Genomic DNA, 24,360 nt, shown 5'->3' with positions numbered 1-24,360 from the left:
TCTACTAGTGGTCACTAGTGCTTTATTACAGCTATTTTCTTACTGTTTTTGAAGGAATTAACAGGGCAAGCAGTTCATCTCATCCAGAGCTCTGCCTCCAGCAACGGCCAGTCTCTAATGCCACAGAGACGGGGAAATGCTCGAATTGCTGTAATAGTTTTCACTCTGGCACTGTAAATCAGTCCTTTCCGGGATGTGCTGTGCTGATGGAGAGGAGGAAGGGTGGGAGGGGAAACAGAGATATTCAGGCAAGACTTTCCCATCTTTAGCTTCTCGGTGATTAATTACAGATCGATACTTTGTACTCTCTGGCTTTTACAGCTCATTAACAGTGAAGGGTGTCGAGGTATAAATTTGTTATATGGCTTGCCGCGAACTAGGGGATGTCTAGAAGCAGGCGCCCGTAAACGTTCACTAGGGGATATAAAGGAGAGACAATTCAGTTGACCAATTTGAATCCTAGGTAGAGAAAGAATACTTCGGTTCTTCGCCTGCGGACCTCGAAGTACGGTACAAAAATATGAGTGCGCGTGGGCATGTGCGTCTAGATGTAAGAGAAGGAGAGGGAGAGGAGACGGTGACTGTGGCTTCGGTCCTGCGTGGAGCTGAGAAGAAGCCAGTACGACGGAACCGGGCGCTTACATTTTTTTTCCCCAGCCCTCGGGATCGTTTGCAGGTTGCCTACCTACCCGAGCATCCCCTGTCCGCCCAGAAAGTGTTATTAAATGCCCTTGCGATGGGAAAATGCAACGTCAGCTCCCAGCCCTGGCTCCGGGGAGCCCCGGCTCTGTCTCTTTAAGGAACCCAGCGAGTCGCGATGCCGCTGTTTGTATTGCTAAACCCCCAGGAGTCCAGTTAAGAAACGGGCAGCTGTCTCTTTAAGTGTGATTTCCTTCTATTGTATTTGAATCGTGATCAGGAAAAAGGAAATGAAACCAGAGACCCGGGGCCGAGCCACGGAGTAATAATAATATTACTACTACTAGGAGCGATGCCCATCACCCCGGTGGCAGCACATCCACCCGGCTCCGGAGCACGTTCAGAGCTGCCCGGGCACAGAGCCTGAGCGGAGCCCGGGGAGCCCCGGGCTGAGGCAGCGGTGGCAGCCGCGGTACCCGGTTCCCCCCCCCGCTCCCCGTCGCCGCAACCGGAGCCGGAACCGGAGCCGGGATCGGGATCGGGACCGGGGTCGGGCCGGCGGGATCTGCCCCGGCGAGCGGTTCGGCGGCGGAGCGGAGCGGGGATGGGAGGTTAGAGCCCGCCGGGGCAGAGCCCTGCGGAGGCGGTGGAGGAGGCAGCCCCAGCCCCATCTTTCTTTTTCTTTTCTTTTTTTTTTTTTTTTTTCTTTCTTTCTCTCTCTCTCTTTGGTGTTGCAGGAGGAAATCCTGTGAATGTCATTGGGGGGCGGAGGGGGAACTCAGCTGGTGAAAAGGCTTCCAGAGCAGACAGCCTTTGCGGGGGCAGCGGGGGCAGATCCCACCACAGGCACGCTACAAAGGAACAAACCCTGCCAATGTCATCGGCCATCGAGAGGAAAAGCCTCGATCCTTCCGAGTAAGTGCCCTTTTTTTTCCTCCCCCCCCACCCCCCCAAAACCCCTCTTTCCCCATCAGCCTTTCCACGGCCACTCATCCTCATCACGGAGCCACTTGACCGGCATTGTGTGCCCGGCAGCCCCCTTCCCAGCAGAGGGAGAGGACGGGGGGGGTCTTGGCAGCAGCCCCCACACCCCCCCGGTCCTTCTTCTTCCTCCCCCCAGCCCAGCCCGGCCGTGCCGAGCCGTACCGGGTTGCCCCAGCTTCCCCCCCCCCAGCCCCCGGCTGCTGGACGCCGACCCCGGGGGGGGCTGGTGGTGGGGCTGGGGGGGTGATGAGAGCTCCCCAAGTTGTGGGAAAAGACCGGCCGGGAGCAGTAGAGAGGAGGCAAATACCCCCCCCCCCCCCCCCCCCAAGCCGGAGAGGGAATTTTCCAGCCGTTCATCCGAGCCAGAGGTGCTGGGAAAGGCTCAGGGAGAGGGAGAGCATCACCCTTCCCAAATCGGAGGGTGTTTTTCATTTGGAGGGACCCTCTCGGCCCCATCTTTGATCTGCCCAAGTCGCTGTAGCCGATTATAGTGAAAGGTCAGAGCTGTTATCTGTGGGTGCCCAACTTCCACATTTTCATAATGCAACTTTCAAGAGCTTGTATAAACTGCTTTGGTGGGGGCAGGGTGTTCTGCCAAGGGCACGGAGAAAGACTTGATTGACGGCATGTGGAAGGTGAGAATTTCCCCCCGTGGGTTTCCCACTCGGGGAAGGGATCGGCTCTCGTGTCCCCATCCAGGCTTTCGGGCCGTGCTCCGCGGCCGTCCCATCCCTCCCGCCGGTGAGAAGCACGGTCACTCGGCATAAACTCAGAGTCATTTCAGCGCTGTGCATGCTAAGAACTGCAGTTATGCTTGTCTGGGATCACGATAAGAGAGAAGAAAAAAAATAACTTATAAAATCTCCGTTTTCAGATAACGCTAAAAAACATTGCTCTTAGTAAACTTGAGTCATTCGTGGTTTGCTTCCTGTGAGATACTAAAAATGCCATTGCTTGAAGCCCGGAGTGAACACATGGGAACTGTTTCTTTTGGGGATTAAATCAATTCATCCCATGTCACACCTGATGTTTTATATGTTACATTTTCTCTTATTTTATCCTGTTTTTTAAGAAACGATAATCCGAGCTCCTAGGTATATGACGTCCAGGTTTCAGTTACGAAGTTTTAGTAATCTTTATTTATTTACCTACCTTGTGTTCTAGTGACCTAAGTGCTAGCTTAGAAATCTATGGACATCAAAAAGCTAATGCGTAAACCAGCAATTCTGTTCTGCGTAAACATCCGCCGGGTCGTTCCGGAGTTTAGGGCTTTCAGAGAAACCTGGCTTGCGATTCCTGAACGCTCTTAAGATGAGATATTTTGGGGTACATCTGAAGTTTCAAATAATGGATAATAAAGGATAATAGTGTGCATTTCCTTCTAGTGGAAGGCTCTCAGAACTTGTCAGAGTGGAGCCCACATGTTAGGAAAAGGAGTATGGGGCCCAAAAGAATAAACTTGGAAAAAACTAGGGCCTCATCACATACAGAGCTCCCCATGATTTTAACAAAAACTCACAAGACGGAGAGCTGGTAGGAGAGGGATGTCATGACACAGCTTGCGGAGCACAGCGGTTTAAACTTAGAAGAGTGAAAACCAGAACAGAATATAATCAGATAATATCTTAGGGCTCAGCTTGCCTAAATAAAAACTGCAGAATCAGTTTCTCAGCACAGAAGTTCTTGACCAGTGGTCATATCTCCCTGCTGAAGAAAGTAATTTTTGCCCAGAAAACTGCTGACCCAGTAAATAAGCAGTAGTAATATAATTTTTTCCTGTTGCCTGCTGGAAACTGGGAGCAGCCTGAGCCTCCTCCATCAGTGTAGGTCTCCTCTGCCCCCACCCGCCTAAGTGAGGACAGACCGGCGACAGAAACAAAGCTTTGAGGGACTCTGGGCTAGAGCGAGAACCCAATAAATAACGTATGAAAAAATTCGGGGCTCCGCTCTACCAGATATTGAGAACCTGGGTCATCATCCAGCGAAGCATAAGTGTGCAAACATACGCCTTCCTTGCCGCTAGCCACAGGTTTAAAATTAAGCAAGTGCTTAAAGGATTGATCCAATAGTTTTTTTATTAACTTCCCTGGGGTTTGCATGAGGCCCTCAGTGGCAGCACCAGGTCGCTGCAAACTTTGCAGAACTGAGCTCAAGCACCTTTCTTTTAATTTTTTTTTTGCTGCTCTTTTTTTTTTTTTTTTTTGCAGAACTTGTGAAATTACACAAAAAGGCAAAGAAGAGAATTCCTTAAGAAAGTAGCTTTGAAGAAAATTCTTGCTTTATCCCCAGGTGTTACCAGAACCATCCTAGATTTCAGAGCTTTTTAAAAAGGGAGAGAAATAAGGTGCATGAATAGTCAGTGCTAATATCACAATAAAGATTTGTGCCTCTTTTCACGCAGGGATGTGTAAATCCCAAATAATTGTTTGAGCTATGTTGGCATAGACGTATCCCAGGGGATTCATGTCCTTAGCTGAAGGAAAAAATAGCAGTCCTGCAGTTAAATGAGGTAAAATTCTGTCTCTCTCAAAAACAGCAGCAAAACTTAAACCAGTTGGGCAACAGCTCATCTGTTGTATTTATTCATTTCATGCTGTTCAGAGAAATGACATCCCCAGACTTAGTCTTCAAATTTACATTTCCCAACGGAAAGTTGACTGCATGTAAAATCCCTCAGGTGCCTTTTCTAGTCCTTTAGCCCTTGGTGAGACTGAAATTCCCTTTGCTTCCAGCGGCACTGCAGCCAAAGCTTGCAAGCTCAGGTTTACAATATGGGCTCATATATTTTTGGGTTCATGCACAGACGCTTTATGGTGCTGCTGGGGTTCCTCAGTAATTTATAGGTAAATCCAGAGATTATCTGTGTTGACTAGGTCACTTACAGTTGTGTATAGGTAAATCTTTGAAATCTTGTTGGGAAAAATAGAGCATTTTTTTAATGGAAAGGAAAGCATTGCTAGGTGTTGTGGACAGACCAGGATTGTTTGAAAATGTGAAGAATATAGTAAGAACTTCGTGGTTGTTGGCATTCGTCAGTCTGCACAGACATAACCAGCCTTTCTATGAAATGGTGAATCCAGGCAGCTTTTTGATGGCACTTTTGAAAAAGTACAATCTTTAATTATGGAAGAATCATGTTATGGGCAAGGTATTTCTTTTATAAGAACTGCATGGATTGAGACACATGACTGAGCAATTCATGTTCTGTCCAGTAGAAGAAAAATGATGTATCTACACAGACACCAATGTCCTAGTAAAGTAGGATATGCCTTTACAGTAATGAATACACACAAGTGATACAGAGGTTGTCACGTTTATGCATTATTCTTTGAAGAAAAATTTAAAACACTAGTTAGCAAATTTTTGGATATTCTTATTAACTCCTTACATTTTAAGCTGTTCTTTTTTTAAAAAAAGCAAAAGAAGAGTGAAGTCCTGCTCCCTCTCATGTCAGAAGGGGATAAATCGTTTCCGCTGCTGGGAGAAAAAATGAGGATGTAATCCCCGTTCTAACCTGACCAACCCTGTGTTTTGTTTTGTTTTTCCTTCTCCTTCTTCTCATGCGGATGCTTTCAGGGTACATTTTCCTTCTCCAACGATTCTTTCGTTCCCTCAGGGAGCCAGTGGATGAAGTCCTCCAAATTCCCCCTTCGCTGCTGACATGCGGCGGTTGCCAGCAGAGCATCGGGGACCGCTATTTCCTGAAGGCCATCGATCAGTACTGGCACGAAGACTGCCTCAGCTGCGACCTGTGCGGCTGCAGGCTGGGAGAAGTGGGGAGACGCTTGTACTACAAACTGGGCAGAAAGCTCTGCAGAAGGGACTATCTCAGGTACGCAACCCACTCGTTCTACCCTCGCTCCCCTTCTTCTGGCCTTTCAGCTTTGCTTAGTCATTTCATTAGTACAGCTAGCGAGCAAAGGTCCATAAAGAATTCGGTTTTGATTGCTCTTAAACCGAAAGCCTGGCAGCAGCCACAGCTGTAACACGGCACCGTTTGCAAGCTCAGGTTTAGGATATGGGCTCACATATTTTGGGGGTTTGTGCACAGGTGCTTTATGGTACTGCTGGGGTTCTTCAGTAAGTTATAGGTAAATCCAGAGGTTATCTGTGTTGATTAGGTCACTTATAGTTGTTTATAGGTTAAATCTTAAAAATCTTGTCAGAAAAAAGAGTGCATTTTGTTATGAAAATGAAAGCATTGCTACATGCGGTGGACAAAAGAGAATTATCTGAAAATGTGAAGAATATAGTAAGAACTCCTAGGACTTTGGGGTTGTTGGCATTCGTCAGTCTGCACGGACATAACCCGATAGTTCCAGGCGAACTGTGCAGTGTCAGCGCGGGATTCTGGCAAGGAGAAATTGGGAAAAGGTGATGAATTTCAGCAAGCTCCCCCTGAGCTGACAATGAACCGGTTCCCCCGAATGGTTTTAAGAAGTTCTGTGCTTCTCCAAGCATTGCCTTGGAGCTGAAAGGTATATAAAACCAGGTGCCAAGATCAGCGACTGATGAAAGATCATTTAGTTCTCTCATTTAAGAACACGGTATCCAAGGTAACTGAATTCAATTCATTTTCCTGATGCGGTAATATCAGCTCTGTAAGAGATGCTTGATTCCACTAGCCAGCAGGGCTGCTGTACCTGCTTGGTGTCTGAAGTCACTGCCTTTTGTACTCGGATTGATCCCTGCCTTTTTCTGCATCGCTGGTAAAGTTATCTGGGACACTTCAAGCAGAAAGATGCAATGTACTGTATGTTTATTGCAAAGCTACAGCCAGTACAGGAAAGTTTGATCGCACTAATTTGGATCCAGGGGATTTTTCGCATTCTTACACCTGGTCCTGAATAGACAAGAATTTGCACATTGTGCTGAATCAGGTCCTACAAATACACTTGTTACAGCTATTTTCATTAACGCCTCTCTGCCTGTTTTGCCAAAATTTGTAAGTAGGAGGATTAAATTGAGATTAAGATATTTCACAAAAATTGATGACAAAGGATCGTTACATTCTTGATTACAATTAAAGTGGATTGATCTTTGCTGTGCTGGTTGCGTACCATTTCTTCTAATGGATCCCTAATGTGTCAGGAGGTCTGTGGAACAGAATAATGGTATTTGGTATTTTTTCAGCTGCTTTACTGAGGGCTAATTTACCTGCCAGTAACAACTCAACCAAACTCTCAGTGGAGTTCCTAATTATGGTGTCCCTGAGCTGTACTGATGGGAATTTTGCTAAGCAGAAGCTAAGAACTGAGTTCTGCTAATGGGACCGCTTGTAAATGCTCTGCATATGCGACAGTCCAGCAGCGATCCAGTAATTACACTTTCCAAATACTTTCCATCTTAAAATGGAAGCAACAGAAAGTGTGGCGACACAGTTAATGTATTTTCTCGCAATGAAATTCAACATTTTCATTTATTTAATAATGCAGCATATAGTATCTTCCCTTGTTAATGAAAAATTTGGCAACCTTTGTGTAACCTTAGTATTACTTTCTTTGGGCAGAAGTAAACACTGACATCTCCTGGCAGACGAAAGAAATGATGTATTTTCCCCTTAAAGATCTCTCTTAATTTAGTTAGCATCCTTTTTCCAGTTCAGAAGATGATATGAAGCAGGCACAGCACACATAAGAGAAGTATTGGAGGTGGAAAAACTCTCCTTCCAGAATTAGTATGGAAACTTAGAAGTCTAACTCATAGGTGTATACATTGAACAAGTCGTACGTAGCATTTCTCCCCTCCTTTAAGAAAAAAAAATCATGTTTATTTATTAATGATTTGACTTACAATCCCTGTAGCCAGCAGACTGCATGAAAGGCTGGCGTTCACACATAGCTAAGTACGTCTCACTGCTCCAGCTGAATGGTAGTGCGTGCTGTGAGGGGAATACATATCCAGTGCATTCATTAGACCCTCCTTTTAATAGACAATACCATCATGATCTCAGTAGGGTTTCTCAGTGTGGATTAAAGAGCGGTCCACATCATAAAATTCTTTGGGCTAGCGTAACTATCTAGAAAGTCTTAGCCTGTATCCTTCGGAAACCCAGCAGGAGTGACTTCATGGATATAGAAATGTTTGGGTTTGAAAGATTCTCCAATGTGGAGGCAACGATAAGAGACAGGGGAGTCTTAGACCATGGCTTGTGTCAACTCCTTTCTGTAAACTGCAACAGCAACAGCTGAAGATAGGCAAAATTTATCAACGGAAAGGTAATTTCTATCGATCACAAAAGTGGAAGTATTAGCATGGCACAACTTTATGCTATGATCTGGGGAACCTTTACTCCTCATGAAGCTGCTCAGCAATTCGGGCTAAGGTCATTGATCAGAGAAGTCAATTATATTGAAAACGGGTGAGGACCTTGGACTTTCTACTCCAATTTTTGATATTGCAAGGTTGAGAGTTCTGCTCAGCAGGTTTCCATGTGACCTCTATCTAACTTGGCAATACTGTGACTAGTGGATCAAGGCACTGATGTTGTGTTCTTGGTTTGATTTGGTTTTGCCCAGCTCCCCAGCAAAGGAACTCCGCTTACTTCTCTGCTGTTGTCGTTTTAGGCTTTTTGGCCAAGATGGCCTCTGCGCCTCCTGCGACAAGCGAATCCGGGCTTACGAGATGACCATGCGGGTGAAGGACAAAGTGTATCACCTCGAATGCTTCAAATGTGCTGCCTGCCAGAAACATTTCTGCGTCGGGGACAGATACCTCCTCATCAACTCGGACATAGTGTGTGAACAGGACATCTACGAGTGGACTAAGATAAATGGAATGATCTAGCAAAGACATGCCTCATAGCCTAGAACAGACATCTCACGGGTGACACCGATGCGTAGCTGCAGTGAGGAGATCATCACTTGAGCTATGGGCTTTGTCTAAAAGGGGGGGAAAATACCACGGAGTCGGCCCTTTGCAGGCAGTGCTACGTAGAATCTAAACTACATATAGGTGAAGAAGGGAGACCAAAGCAATAGTAGCTAGACTGACTTCTGTTAACAAAGGTATATGGACAATAACTGACATCAGCCATGTAGGCGAGAGTTGGGGAACAAACACAATGCGATAACGAATTCTCGTAACTGGAAAAAGAGTAGGGACTTCTGTAAAGAGATGTTATGACTTTGTCACCTGCAGACTAGGATTGTGCAATTGAATTTCCTTTTCGTCTTGTTTTAGTTACTGAGTTTAGACGACAGCTCCTAATGTAGACATGAGGAAGAACACTGAAAGAAATGGGCCATCGCTTATGTGGTCATTCTATACGGCCTTACACTTTGCGTAGGAGAGAAAGTGGGAAGAGGGTGGGGGTTATTTTTGCATGGATTTTTTTTTTTCTTTGAGAATGAACAGTGCATCCTCTAGTCCCAAACTCTTCTTTAAAAAAATCCTGCTGAATAGTTGTTTTTGGGCACTGCTGTTTCAAGATGAGATGTTCCACAGATCATTTCTATACAAATATAAATCTAAAGAGTTGTTCAACTATTTTATTAACTTAGATTATATCGATAAAATATTTGTTGTGTGTAGTAAGACTCTGCAGCTTTAATAAAAATAACAGAAGATTTGAGCGTTGTCATTTCTTTTCTTTGGAGTTGGGCTGGATTTTCTGTTTGTGCTATTTATTTTATTTTTCGTAGCAGGGTTTCCACACTTTGTCTTCGGCTGATGCCTGCTCGATCCACTTAAGGTTGTGTTTCAAAGCAGTTATGTGAGAACACTGAGGTCTTGGTAAGCCTTCCAGAGTTCTTCGTGCTAAGGAGAAATTAGATAGTGTTGGGTGACACTGAGGCTCTTTGGTGTGTTTATGAGGATGTTTTTGAGGCTGGTGGTCCACAGAGAAATACATTTGAGTGTTACTTTGCAACAAAGACAGAAGCTACCTGATCTCAGAGGAGTCCACGTAAGATTAGGGTCTCTTAGAAAGGTACCTCATCCTGATTTTGCTCTGGATTACTGAATCCAGTATAGTATCACTACAGCAAATCAATACTTGCTAGTATTTAGAAAGAATTAAGTTCAGAGCCTTTCCTGCAAAGACTGTTGTCACTTGCTTCTTAAGCAAAAGGAAGTTTCTTAGCATTATAGTAATACTAAGAACACGAGAAGTACACCTCGTCAGGCGAAAGTGGACATTCAATCTCTTACTCCCACGGAGACAAGCAGTGGATGTTCGGAGTGATGTCTGCATGAAGCCTTTCCAGCTTGCAGGGAAGTCCTGTGAGCTTTGTGGGAGCTTGCCTTCAGAGCCCTCCGCTGAGCACTGACCCACAGACCCATTCTCCGTGAGTTTGCCTAGTCCCTTTTTTTGACTCTTTGGCCTCCATAAAGTCCCAAAGCAATGATTTTCACCGTTTAATTCTATGCTGTGTTTGTTTCAAAACCTGTTGCCTGATAACTTCATTGGTTGACCACCGTATTGTGAGAGATAATGAATAGTCATCTCCCATCGCGTTTTTTTCACTGTTCTTGACTTTAAAGACCTGTATCATATTCCCTCCAACTTATTTTTTCTGAGATGAATAGTCTAAGTTCCTTCTTGCATGAAAGCTGTTTCACGCCTCTGATAATCTCTGTTTCTCATCTCTGTATGGTTTCTGGTTCTACATTACCATTTTCGAGAGCGCCACTAGAACTGCACGTTGTGTTCAAATGTACTAAAAAAATAAAGCTTATAACACAGTTGAACAAGTCTGACAGTCCACTCAGAAGACATTTGGCATGCCCATTCACCCCATCGGTACTAACCTGTAAGGAATAGCACCTAAGCATATGGATCTCTATTTGTCTGATTATTTTCAATAAACTAAGGGATGTCTCATCCGAGTGGCAGTACTGACCAACGACAACATTTTGCATTTTACAATGGATATTCTGAGAGCTCTTTTTTCTTTTCTTGCTTTTGTTGTCACAACTAGCGTTGGGGACAAAGCCTTTAAATCTTATTACCAGTGAAATTGGAAACTATACATAATGAGATCATGCCTGAGAAGTATAGTTTGAGAGCTCTGTGATTTAGCTCTTCTCAAGTGATATGCTGACCTCTGGAGGCCACAGGCAGCTGGTTATAATTATAATTCTTAGCCTAAAATGTATCCCTGCCCGCACAAGCAAGAAAGCTATGTACCCAGGGAAAATACAGCTATCGTCTCCACCTTCAGTGGCTCCTTGCAAATACTCGGTCGAGGTAGAAACGAAGTCTCAATATCCCCGTTAGTTGACACAGCTTGGTGGATGGACCCAGGATGCTAACGCAGGGCGGAGGTGCGCAACTGTTCTTCAGGTCGGGGTGTGGGAGCACATCCATACACGCTGCGAGCTGCGCACCACCAGACAAGGTAGTACCAACAGCTTGGTGGCAGACGCCTTTAAAACTTTCCAGGTCATCGTGCCCTGCCACGTCATTGCGATGTCCCTCTTAGAGCCCCTTCTCTTTCACCCCGTCTCCTTTCCCCGAAAAAATATACCTCAGTAGCACTATCGTACAAGCAGGGCAGAGGAGTGCTTATGGCTTCCTGAGCATCTACTACTTCATCGCAAGAAAATTTTGCAGGTGATGGCAATCAGCTATAAAACTGATTTTTCTGTAATCACGTGCTAATGGTGGAGACGAACAGGTATCAAAGGGAGCGTCGTACGCCAGGGAGAGCGGGACTCGGCTCCATCCCGCGGCGCTGCCAGGCGAAGGGTCTCCCAACGAAGACCACGTGTTTCAGATCGCAGGTAACCATCTGCTGACAGTCCTGACTGTTCCAGGGGCAGTGGGAGATAAAATGAGCTTCCCTCTGACAAAGTAAGCCATGATTTTGACTTTTCAGAATTGCTATGAAGAGGTTTTGAGATGCATCCTGATCTCGTACAGCATGCTGGTGTAACAGACTCTAAAATAACTGCAATCACAGAGTTATACCAGCATAACGATAGCATCGATGTGGTCAGAATCAACAGGTATCATCACAGTATGAGTTTGACACTTGTTCCCTAAACCCTTTCCAGTGAAATTTTTTAACCTTAGGCATGCTGCAGAGCTGATTTCCATGATTCCACCTCGCGAAGAGCTTTGACTGAAAATTTAGTGTAAGGGGCCTTGTTAACATCTGCGTAGAGGTTAGGTAGGAGTCTCAATAGTTCATGGAGGCTTTGTGGTTTTGCAGCAATGAGAGCAAGATCCGTGCTTTGTTCCCACCTCAGAAATTATTTCCTGTGTCACTTTTGGCAAGGTAGTTAAATCTTGGTTTCTTCCCTGTAAGATGGAGATATTATAATTTATTCTGTAAAATATCATTTAAAACTTCCTAATGGAAATACACTCATTATTTTGTGTAAGATATCATTTACGCAGGAAAATACATTTTAAAACCTAAATGAATGTATTTGTAAAGGAAGGATGCTGCAGGGTCCGCAGTGGATATTCTTATTTTGTTACAAGACCACCAGTTTTATCTAGTCTATGTAAGCTCAGAAAGGGCTTAAGCTGAACTGGAAAATGACAATCTGTGCCAGAAGAAGAGCCTCCACTTGAGCAGCAGTAGTATTACTCTATCTGTATAGTTATACCGGTCTCTTGGTGGACTTCTCCCTGCCAGATTCCCAACTCTTGCTCTCCGGATCCAGGAGGAGAGAGCAGATGTCTCTCGGAATTAGTGTAACCAACACTTCACCTCCGTCCTCATCTCAAGTATGTAAGGATTCTCTCCTGAAATCACAAGAAAATAAAATGTTCCAAAAACAACAGTGAAAATAAAAGCAAAGATGATTTAAAGTCATAAGCAAAAAGCACAAAAATCTGAATATGATATTCAAAGGCATTGTCCTTTATATGTTTTCAATATCAGCAGTATTTTAAAAGGCATATCATCCTTCAAGATTTCCCTTCTTTGTCCCCATTATTCAATGTCATGGTAGGAAGATGAGAGCATTACCATCGATACCACTTTTTTAATTCCATGCCCTTGAATAAGGGCAATAAGAATTCTGCATAATAGAGTTTTCAGTGGAGAGAGTAAATGGGAATCGGTTGTTAATTCAATACAGGATACAGAAGCTGTCTCTCCCATCTCTTTTTCTCAAGGTAATACTGTGCCTCCAATTGTCATTATACCCAAGAATCAAATTATTTGAATTCTGGACACATCAGCACAAAACCGAAGACTCCCTGCCAATTTCGTTGCCTGCTTGGAAGAGAACATCAGAGAGCATCACTCATTTATACGACTGCCAGTCTGAGACTGTAAATTCAGAAAACAAGAAGGCCTCAGGTGCTGCACTTTAACATGTCTTTTGGCTCCTGAATCACCCCCCCTTAGTACCCCCATCACATACAAGGTAACATTTTATCTCTGAAAGGCAAAGCTTTCAAGCATCTGCCAGGGCGAGCATAGACTCGGTATGGCCTGAATGTGAATTGAAAATGAGACTATTAAGTACATTAATTGATAACAGTCACTTGTGACTTTGAAGGAGATTCATGACACTTGGAAAAATAATCTATAAAGATTGTTGTTGCTCTAAAAAGACAGTGCAGCATCAGCTTATTTCACTTGCAGCAGGTTCATCTCTTTTATAGAGCATACTGCACTGCAGGCAAAGGGAATTTTAATGGACACTGGAAAAAAAAGATCTATTCCTCTGTCCCATGACAAAAAAGAAACCATAAAAAGACACAGAACAGAGAGACTGAGATACGATATCAGAAAACATTTAAGGAACTATAATTAAATTAAGATTCAGAAGTCTGTCAGTGAGATGGAGATTAAACTGGTAGAAAGTTGAACCTCGTTTGAAGCAACTTGTTCCCTCCTGCTGTGGGTCGTTTTGTACCAGGCTAATGAGAAGGCACATCTCTGAAATGTTCCTAATAAACCAGCAGATCTCTGATGGTTAATTAATACACATATTTTGCAGGACTATACCATGTTCCATTTAACGCTTTTCAAGTGCCTTGCAAGCATTAATGTGTTAATGCATTACTCTTTCCCTTTTTAAGCTACAAGCCCGGCTCCATAGGTGGGGAAACTGAGGCACAAGATGAACGTGACCCGCTTAAAAATCACCAGGTAACTCAGCCAAACTTCCACAAGAGCAGAAGTTAGATCTCTTGGCTTGAGTGTGACCGTTCAACCGCGGACCATTTGGCAACCGCTGCCGAAGCAGGTATGGGTACCGCGTGGCTTGACCTGTCCGGCAGTGGGGATCTCAAATACACTCTGAATGTTGGAGAGAAGTCTCAAATAGCATTTTATATGGATACTGTCTATGAACTATGCCTGACAGTGATATACATCCCTCCCTGTGTGACAGACAATCCCGTATATAAAGCTCAGGCGTGTTTGCGGAATCGGGAGTTAACAGCCTGTGGGGACATTTGGGCATGGGTGGTAAAAACCCATGAACTCCTGCTAAAATAAATCCATTTGATGACATCTATGGCTTATTCTTCAAATACAGAGAGTGAGCCACCATTTCACTCTTTGTAGCAATACTCGAGCAATGCTTGAAGCGCCCTTGAGCCCCCTTATCTGTGTTCTTCGCCAACAGCAAAGGGATGATCAAAAAGCTCCTGTTAAATTGTTTCTCTATTAAAAATTTAGTTTTCAAATATTTAATTTGGGGGTGTGTGTGAAAAACAGATCATGCATGAAAAACCTATTTAAGATTTTCGGGGAAGAGATTTTTCTTTTTTTAATGAAAAGGTTGAATACACTTTTTGCTGAATGCTTCCTGATCATCTCTGCTCTCTCTCTGGCATATTCTGGTTACGTTTATAGATTGGTGTAATGTAGCGAGGCCTGTAACCAAGGGTGAGCGGACTGCAAGAAGTTTGGTTTCTGCGGAGGTGCTGGAATCAGGGGGCAATGAGGGATGCTGTAACAGGAGTGACTGGAGTAGTGGAAAGTAGCCGTTCCTCTGCTGTGTTGAGAGAGGAATAACCTTTTAAAGCCATGGCCCAAGGGAACTAACTCCTTTTGTAGTCCAGTAGCTCTGTGCCAGCTACCTTTCACGCAATCCCTGAGATGTTTCCTCTTCAGGGCTGTATCTTCTTGGGTTAGTTGGTAAAAGCTCAGACTAAGAAACCTATGAAAGAAGCCTGAAAAGCAAGGAAGGGTTTTGTTTTCTTGCTTTAGTTAATCATAGCAGCCCTCTGCCTAAAAGATCAGAAAGTAAAAGCATTTTTCTGTGTGAAAGCTGCCATAAATGTTTGCCAGGCTACTCATGGCAAAAAACAGATCTGGAAGCAGTGGTGCAGCAGACCAGCAAACCAGCACCTGAGATACAAGCAAGGAGGCAAAAGCCCCTGGATATAACAGCTGAGAGTTTAGAAGACTTTATTCGTAACCGTCTGATGATCCTCATATTAGTGAAATACTGTATAATGACTCCTGCCCTCTGTGTGTAGCTTCCACAACATAAGATGTCAGTGACAAGATGTATTTTCCCTTTCTATGGCAGTAGATTTGGATGCTTGTTAGTACAGGGAGTAGCTTTTCAACCATGACAGCTGAGCCCTTGACTTCAGTCTCCAGCCTTCTGACTTTTTTAGACCCCCTGATTCTGGGCTGGGATTAGGGGTTTGGTTTTCTTCTCTCCTCAGATACTTGCCTTGCACCTCATATCAGATAACTTTGCCAATGTATTTCACAACAGCTGCGAACTGGTTTTGAGACACAGATGGTGTACTTATTTACATTTATTTTAAAGAGACAATCACAATAAAACTGAAATTCTTCTTCGATAAGACACACAGTCTTCAGTCTGACAATATCCCAAAGCATCTGGACAGCTACCCAAAAAAATGCTTAGATATCACATTGATATCTCATTAAAAAGGTGTAAGACCTGCAATCATCAACCCAAGGATGCTTTGCAACAACGGGAAATTCTCGGTCGGCTCGTAAGACAACGCTCCATCACAACGTGGTTATGGTTTTTTTGCAGTTGGTAGGTGCATGCCAGCGCCGAACGAGCCGTGGTGCAGTTGCCCTGGAATTCTTGGAGCTGGACCAGCAGTGAGTTTGACCCAACGTGCACGAGAAGCGTGTTGTTCAGCTGATAAGGAAACTGAGAACGTGCATCAGCAAATACAGTTTGTTTATCCCATAATAACTGTTTTTGAGTAGTACAAGCAAAAAGAGGCCGGGTCTGCACTAGACAGATAAGAGCTCTGACCAAAAGGACGACCAAAGGTCACACCAAGCCTCCTGGAAACTTCAAAAGAGAAGCCTTCGGTGGGAATGGATGACTAAGGGAATTGCAAAGGGCTTCAGGAGTCTTTTATCTTTGTGCTACCTCTTCAAATCCAGCTCAACACTTCAGTCATTTATTGTTGCCATCGTCTGATGAATGTACGCTGGGTTCAGCCTTGTTCCTACTGCACAGGTGTTTGTAGCCAACAAACCCCACCGCTGCGGCCGCGGCTAACTGGCCGCCTCGTTAACGATCTCAGCTAATAACCTAAAGAAAGAGTGTGTGGAGCTGAAAAGTGAGCTGCTATCTGGTTCGTACAGATGGGGTTTTTTAGGTCAGGAAAAACTCAATAGCAGCAGAATTTTCTCTAGGGGTGCCTCATTATTCTTCATGTTCCTCGGGTAAAGAAAGACCTTCTGAGCTCCCGCACAAAACAACCAGGGTCCCAGCACTTTCCACGAGATCCTGAAATATTCCTCCAATCCTTGCTTTCAGCGGGGTCTTTCACACATCCCTTAGGCTGTGAATCATTGTCAGTGCATCATGAATCACACCCAGTGAAAACGCTGTAACCGCATTAAATTATAAATATTCCTGAAGCTTTATTACTGCCTTTTTTGACCAAGTTAAGTTTACAATTAGCAGCCTTGGTCTCCTGCAAACTTTGTCAGTGCTATTCTCTGTCAGTGTTAATCCAGCACGCACAACTGTATATGTATACAACGCGAAAGCAGGTATTAGCATTGCTGGCCTGGGATGAAGGCACCTACTAATTATCCACTGCACTGAATTTCTCTTCTACGCTATCTGCTTAATTTAATGTGTTAGCTCTTGGAGGCAAGAATCATGCCTTTCTACGCTTTTCACACCCTGTAAAATAAGTAAACTTTATTTTTTATTCTTTCACAGGTTAATGTTTACAATTGTAGCCGTATCTTATATTTGATTTATGTGAAAGAGGATGATATGAAAGGAAAACCAACTCTGAGCTAAGCAACCCTGGGAAAGAATAAAACTTGGGTATGCCAGTTGTGTCAACACGGAATCTTTCGTCTGAAGAAAAAAGCCCAGTCTACGAAAATTACTCTCTAAGCGGGATTCCAAACTGTGCAAGCATACATAAATATTTTAGATCCCTTTTGGATTTAAGAAGCTGAGACAAAAAGATTTGATAATACAGAAAGACAAGCCCAAAGTTACAGAGCACCTTGACTCAGAGCTGTGCTGTGCAAGATAGGGGAGGACCAGAGGTGGCTTTTTGACAACCTTAGGCAACCAATGTAGATAAGAGCATCCATGTAGGGCCGTCAGACGATTCCAGAGGGACCGGCCACAGTCATATTGCCACAGTTCTCCTTCTCTACCTCATCTCCGCATCAGCGAGGATCAGAGACACAAGGACATGAGGCTCAAACTCAGCTTGCAACCTTCCGCGCTAAGGGACCTGCCTGGATTACCGCACTTGCGTACCTTGTAGGGTCCGGAAGGATGAAAGCTGGGAGTAGACTCCAGCTACGGTTTCATCGAGTCTTTCACTGTAACCACTAGATAAAGTCCATTGGTTGAATTCTTGGTGATTCCTTTGACTTCATTTGACCTTGGAGCTGTCAAGGCTAATTCACCATCATGTGAGAGAGATTCAGGAGAGGCGTTGTTGGCTGGGTGTACGTGGCAGTAACGAGGAAGGGATTTTTTTTTAAAACCGTTGTTTCATTCTGTCAGAAGGCAGCCTGAAGCTGTACTCTGACAGATATCCCATTTGTTACTAAAATGTCCGACAAGCTCCAATGTAATATTTAGTTTATTCACGTACACATTTCACTGAAGTTCTGGCTCTGATCCCTTTAGCTACCTCCCTGTCATCTTTCAAATCTCATCTGAGATTCACTCCTGTGAAGCCTGAAAAAGTGATTTGGTTATCAGTTCATATGTAAATCCCCAACCTTTCAAAGGACTGCTGAACTATCTTTATATTTATGTGATTCACTGGAGTCACTGCATGATCATACAGCTCCCGTTTTTAATTTTCTTCCCTTACTCCTTCCGTGCTCGTTATTACAGCCACCCATTGTGTTCTGGTTAATTCTAGATGATCAGATTTCCAAGCAAAGGTCATTGCCTAGTTGTTCCTGTGAAGCCCTGACCTTATCGCATCTTTGCTACAGTAAAGAACAAACCCAATAAAAACAGCATAATAACAATACAAATTTTCTGGACCTCAGCTTCTTTCTCACTACCAATTCCCCAAGCTGTCTACTCCCCTCCAGGTCTCAGTTTTGCCCATTTATTGTTGTCTATTTAGAGCACCAAGAAGCTGATCTTGTGAAATGTAGACCATCCCCTGACCAAAAATCTTCACGCATTAGGTAAATTTCAAGAGACACTCAGCACCTGGTGGTAAAGATCCCTAGTGTGTCATTTCATTAGATTTTCAATAAGTAAAAATAAATGAAGGATGCTAAAAGCCTCATCATCTTTCAAGGATTAAACATGGGATGTGCAAAGCAATCTAAGAAATTTTCAGCCTGAGGAATACCTCTGATATATTTAGCCATTTGGGCTCTAAGACCAGTGATAATGGAAGAAAAACTAGGCTCCATTATTAAAGTGGAAAAGAACCTTTATGTCTAGACTGAGATGGAAAAATGCCATGATAGCTTACCCATTTCCACAGATGGTGCAGCTGTCAGTTATTTGATGGAGAATGCAAAGCCTGCTATGAGTAAAACATTTAAATGCTATGATTTTAAGTGTTTTTTTGTTTGCTTTTGGTTTGTTTTTTTGGGAGGGAAGGCGGGGTGTTTAATTTCTATTTTGCAAATTTTTTGTTCAGCTTCAGGAACAGATATTTCTCTTTCACTGTGTGTTCTTTGCAAATGTTGGGATATCCATTAGGAAAGTAAAATGACAGCTCTTCGATGCATACTTGAGGAGCCCCTATCCAGTGTGGATAATTAATTTTTATAATTAACTCCTGCAGAACTACAGGTCACTCCATCTCCATCTTCACTGCTGCCTAAGCCCCCGAGTAACACTGGTCCTGGATACACTTACCCATGCTGCAGTCACACCTCTGACCGCTGGCAAGACTGCCGTTAACTCTCAGAAAAGAAACAAAAGACCTAAAAACCTTGAGAGCTGTGCATGTGGAGCTGTTCTCATCCGCTCACTGCGGTGTTAGCGATGGTGGAAATTTAAATGTGAACCCACTTTCCAGACTGTTTAAGCTAATACACCTATTTTGGCAGGGCGGTAGGTAAAAACGAGTATGTAAGTGCTGCAGTAGAGATGACCGGCAGTACTTTACAAAACTGTAGTAACTTCATTCCTTGCAAACACGTGCCCACCTCGAACATACGCACACGTCAGTTACTCTCACTGATACTGTCTGCCAAACCCGCAGTCTCATGGCAAAGTACTTTTCCTGATTTTTTTATCTTTCCATGCACTGTTGCAGATCTTCAGAAATCATTCAGCTATGTCCTGGTTTTGGCTGGGGTAGAGTTAATTGTCTTCCTAGAAGCTGGTACAGTGCTATGTTTTGGGTTCAGTATGAGAAGAATGTTGATAACACACTGATGTTTTCAGTTGTTGCTAAGTAATGTTTAGTCTAAAGTCAAGGATTCTTCAGCTTCTCATGCCCAGCCAGCGAGAAAGCTGGAGGGGCACAAGAAGCTGGGAGGGGAAACAGCCAGGACAGCTGCCCCAAACTGGCCAAAGGGGTATTCCACACCGTGTGATGTCATGTCCAGTATATAAACTGGGGGGAGTGGGGGGGGGAGGAATTGCCGCTGGGCATCGGTCGGCGAGTGGTGAGCAACTGCATTGTGCATCGCTTGCATATTCCAGTCCTTCTGTTATTACTGTTGTCATTTTAATATTGTTGTTGTTATTATCATTATTAGTTTCTTCATTTCTGTTCTATTAAACTGTTCTTATCTCAACCCACGAGTTTTACTTTTTTTCCCCCAATTCTCTCTCCCATCCCACTGAGGGAGGGGGAAGTGAGTGAGCGGCTGCGTGGTTAAACCACAACAAGCTATTTTTCTGTAGCTTGGCACATACTTTCTGTGATGATTCCCCTTTCTTTAATCCCCAGATTTCCTTGGTATTGTGAAGATTTGGAGGCATTTATGCTTATTGGCCATTTTGTGCAGGTATAGTTAAAAATTTAAGAGCAGTTACGAACTTTTGAAAGGCGATGCTACAAATTGCCCCTTTTTTGAATGGAAGATGATTGTTGTGATAAGTGATTATCAAATCTGATAACTTTGTAAATTGTTACGTGTTTTCTGCTTCCTTAGCAAAATCATGAAGACACCTTTCTGTGGACACATATTTAGCTAACGGTCGCAAGAGCATTCCAGACGCCTTTAGAAGACCTTGAACAGAATAAACAAGAAGACAAAAAAAGAAAGATGCCAATTAGAAGAACACAGGTGCGCATTCCACGATAAAGGGAACTTGGCACAAAGAACCTCAATTCAGCAGTTCATCTTGACCAATTAGACTGAGACAAGTTTCGCATGTTTTAGTTAGTATAACCAATTGTGTCCTATGTTTATGCGCATGTACAGAGTTAGTATAACCAATTATATCTTATGTTTATGCGCGTGTACAGTGTTGATATAACCAATCATATTTTATGCTTGTGCGCATGTACAGTGACTTTGCAGAATATGTGACTATAAGTATGTGTGTGTTTTAGCAACAAATGGTCATCTGTTGTCTGCTCTCAAGATTACAGGCGTCCGTCTACTTCAATCTCCTCACCTTTCTAATTCTTTTTGTATTTCCTTCTGTTACAGTTTCTACTTTGTTCTCAAATCTCGATTATTTGGCTTCCTTTCCACCCACTGACTTATTTTATTTCAAAAATTCCAGAAGTGTTTTAATTGTTCAGGGTAATACATGCTTTATGTTATGCACAAAGGATAACATATACAGGAAAAATATGATGTATGAATACTTTTTAGTCTGTCTGCTCTTGGTTTTCCAATTTTTTTCAGTCTGTATGACGTTTCATACTGCTCTGATAGGCAAATGTTACTTAATACTGTGGGCTGTCATTCAGAGAGCAAAGGAAAATTCAGACAATGACGTTGCATTATACCAATAATAGAGGGATTTAAACACTAAAATAGGAGCAAACAGCAAATGAGAAAGAAAGGTAAAGAAGGTATTTGAGAAAGAAAGAAATACAAAGTGTAGTTTGTACAATTTTATAAATATCTAACTTGGCTGTTTGAGGGACAAAATCCTCCCCAAAATACACACGCATTACATGGAAGTCATCTCATGTCAATTTACATGGAATTACATCAAATCAAACAGAGCGCAATAGGAGCAGAGGAAGATGGATTCAGCCATTGAAACAACATGAAAGAGTTCAAGTAGGTTTTCAAAATGAAAATAGAAAGTGTCACAAAGGAAAAGAAGTCCCCCTCAAGACAATATTAGAAAATTAAACAGTAGATGTTCACTATGTGCAAAAAAAGGTAACAATTGACAATTGACAACCAATGCAAGCCTTAGAACTACACAAATACTAGAAGCAATCTATCCAGGCTTTGGATCTATCTGTCCTGGTTTCAGCTGGGATAGAGTTAACTGTCTTCCTAGTAGCTGGTACAGTGCTATGTTTTGAGTTCAGTATGTGAAGAATGTTGATAACACTGATGTTTTCAGTTGTTGCTCAGTAGTGTTTAGACTAATGTCAAGGATTTTTCAGCTTCTCATGCCCAGCCAGCGAGAAAGCTGGAGGGGCACAAGAAGTTGGCACAGGACACAGCCAGGGCAGCTGACCCAAACTGGCCAACGGTGTATTCCATACCATGGGACGTCCCATCCAGTTTAGGAACGGGGAAGTGGGGGGGGGCAGGGATTCACCGCTCGGGGACTGGCTGGGTGTCGGTCGGCGGGTGGTGAGCAATTGCACTGCGCATCATTTGTACATTCCAATCCTTTCATTATTGCTGTTGTCATTTTATTAGTGTTATCATTATCATTATTAGTTTCTTCTTTTCTGTTCTATTAAACCGTTCTTATCTCAACCCACGGGTTTTGCTTCTTTTCCCGATTTTCTCCCCCATCCCACTGAGTGGGGGGGAGTGAGTGAGCGGCTGCGTGGTGTTTAGTTGCTGGCTGGGGTTAAACCACGACACTATCTTTTGGCAAAACCTGACAGAAATAAAGAATTATGCAGCTCTCTCAGCTCTGCATTGTTAGATTTTCATGGACCACAAAACCAAGAACACAAATACAAGTAATAGCATTTTAGTAACATTTTAAATATACTTTTACTATTGCATTTTCTTCTCTACAGGGAACTTTACAATTATACAAATTATAAAGGACAAAAATCTCCCCAACAGCTAGCAAAGACACAGTCATATAACCATTAGCTTGCTCCTTTTCAGTTCTTATTTGAGTGGTGTTGCTAGGACAATGAACTGTTTCAATAACATACTACTGGTATCTGAAAAAGAAGAGAGAAAAAAGGATTACTAGTGTAAAATCATGCAGTAGAAACAATTCCTTCTTTCGAAAAAGAATATTTAACTCACTAAAAGTGAGGGACAAAAAAAGAGCAGTTTCTATTTTTTTCTGCAGCTGTCACATATCGTCTGATTTTTTCCATATAAAATGTGATCTATTTAATATTTATCTGCCTCAGAGGATGCTTGTGAAGCTTAATTCACCGTTTGTGAAATGCTTTGGGACTCAGTTTTACAGGGCTATCGCATTATAAATTAATTATTTTTGTGACTATATTATCTAATAGTTTTGCTGAGCAAACAGATTTTGCTTGTTGAGCTTGAAATGTTTCACCTGCAACACGTCAGGTTTGACACGCTTTCACTCAACTCGAGATTTTTGCGGACTAGCTGATGGTCGGAAGCTGTTGGGTCTGTGGCTGACAGGACGTGGCCATGGGTTTGGGTTCCAGAGGTTCCAGCAGCGACAAAGTTTGGCGATGCAGCCAAGTGTCTGAGACACCGGGCTTCTTCACACAGACCTGGGAACTGGGTCGCACAAGACCTCAGGTTTGCAAAAATTTCCAGATTCCAATTGCAAAGCCAGGACTCAAAATCCTCCTTGAAGGTCTTAGAGGAAATCAGTTCTAGGGACAGTGCTCTGGAAAAGGTGTTTTTCTGAAATGATTTAAAATGAAATGAAAATACGCTTTCTCTGAAAACGTATTTCTTTTCAATAAGATGTGGAAGAAGCTTAAAAAAGATCTGGTATTTGCATATACCCTTAAGACTCAACACATTTTCTTAATGATATTCATCTCAGTAAGTTTATTTTCCCATCTATGTGTATCATTACCTTTTTAATTTCAGTCCTAGCGGATTCTAATCATCCATTAGAATCAGCCTATAGAGGCTGATTATATAAGCAGGTTTGTATTTGTCTCGTCAGTGCTATTCTAACATTAGCTCTCACCCCTGAGGTGAACAGAAAACTACAAAGCAATTGCAAGCCATCTGATGTTGGAAGTAGTCGGTGCCCTCATCTTCCAGGGATGTCCGCGGTCTGATCCTACCAGCTCGTACCCACGTGAAGATTCGGTGGTCCAAGTATTCCAGCTGAACACGAATTATTTTTCTGTTTCGGGAAAGCAAATTAAGAAGCCTGACTTCTTGATACTCTTTAAAAGCAAAAGCGGAGCTTCGTGCGCACGTCTAAGTCCCAGACTGCCCGAAATGTTGACAAGGCGGGCTCCAGCCGACGGCCTAACCCCCGGAGCGAGATGCCATCTGGGATATTTTGGGGTACCGGGGACACCTCCCCAGCCCTCACAGCTCGGCCACCCACCGCCGAGGCCTGCGCTGAGCGCGGGGGCCTCCCTCTGAGACAACCGTCCCTACGGGACGCGTTTCACCGCCGGGATGGCACTGCGCGTGGGGTGGGTGTTGGAGATGGCCGCTCGGGGTGATAGCTTATTTCCATACATTCTGGATGGGTTTTAATATTTTGTACCAGCCGTGGAAACTGGTTTGCTGCTAGGTGACTGTAAAAGTGAGATTGGGTAAATAGTTATTAGAAATCTTATACTAACACTGTGGTTGAAACAATAGACAAAAGCGTAGCCAAGCAATTAACTAGTAGAGGTAGTTACTCATAAGTTTTGCAGTTCTTCGCTCTTATGACTGGATGTTCCTGTATGCTAGATGAGAACAACGTTGAAACGGACCACGTGTGACTGAAACGGCGCTAAGCTTCAAAATCAAAGAACAAGGAGACGGCGTTAAGCTCCAAGATCAAAGAACGAGGACAAGAATAAGACTTCAAGGACAAGCCCACGAGAACTTCAGATGGGTCGGTGGTCGCAAAAGCAGCCCTTCGACTCAGATGGATCCTTCGTTGCACATGATCGGATGTAGGCAGTACTAAGATAACCGGTTAGATTTTTGTGTATATGTGTACTAATCCGATTAATACGCAATTAGTTGTTCTATACAACCTGCTTGTGCTAAAGCTGCGGCACGCACGCTGGGTGGAACTATCCCCCGTGCTTCCAGCGCTTTAATGAGGAACGCCTGC

General features: G+C 43.4%; 1 protein-coding gene and 1 long non-coding RNA gene across 2 annotated transcripts; both read left to right on the top strand.

The window, feature by feature from the left end:
• The first annotated feature begins 1,319 nt into the window (after positions 1-1,319).
• On the top strand, positions 1,320-9,196 carry LMO2 (LIM domain only 2). Its single transcript, XM_052811429.1, has 3 exons — positions 1,320-1,554; positions 5,240-5,455; positions 8,190-9,196. Exons 1-3 carry the CDS (start codon positions 1,514-1,516, stop codon positions 8,407-8,409), a joined length of 477 nt encoding a protein of 158 aa, XP_052667389.1. The 5' UTR covers positions 1,320-1,513; the 3' UTR covers positions 8,410-9,196.
• Positions 9,197-19,774: 10,578 nt separating this feature from the next.
• On the top strand, positions 19,775-24,081 carry LOC128152716 (uncharacterized). Its single transcript, XR_008238737.1, has 3 exons — positions 19,775-19,972; positions 23,436-23,722; positions 23,988-24,081. It is a non-coding gene; the product is annotated as an uncharacterized LOC128152716 (long non-coding RNA).
• Positions 24,082-24,360: the final 279 nt, after the last annotated feature.

Source organism: Harpia harpyja, chromosome 16 (assembly GCF_026419915.1).
Source record: "Harpia harpyja isolate bHarHar1 chromosome 16, bHarHar1 primary haplotype, whole genome shotgun sequence".
NCBI classification, from domain to species: Eukaryota; Metazoa; Chordata; class Aves; order Accipitriformes; family Accipitridae; genus Harpia; species Harpia harpyja.
This window is presented reverse-complemented; position numbering and strand designations above follow the sequence as displayed.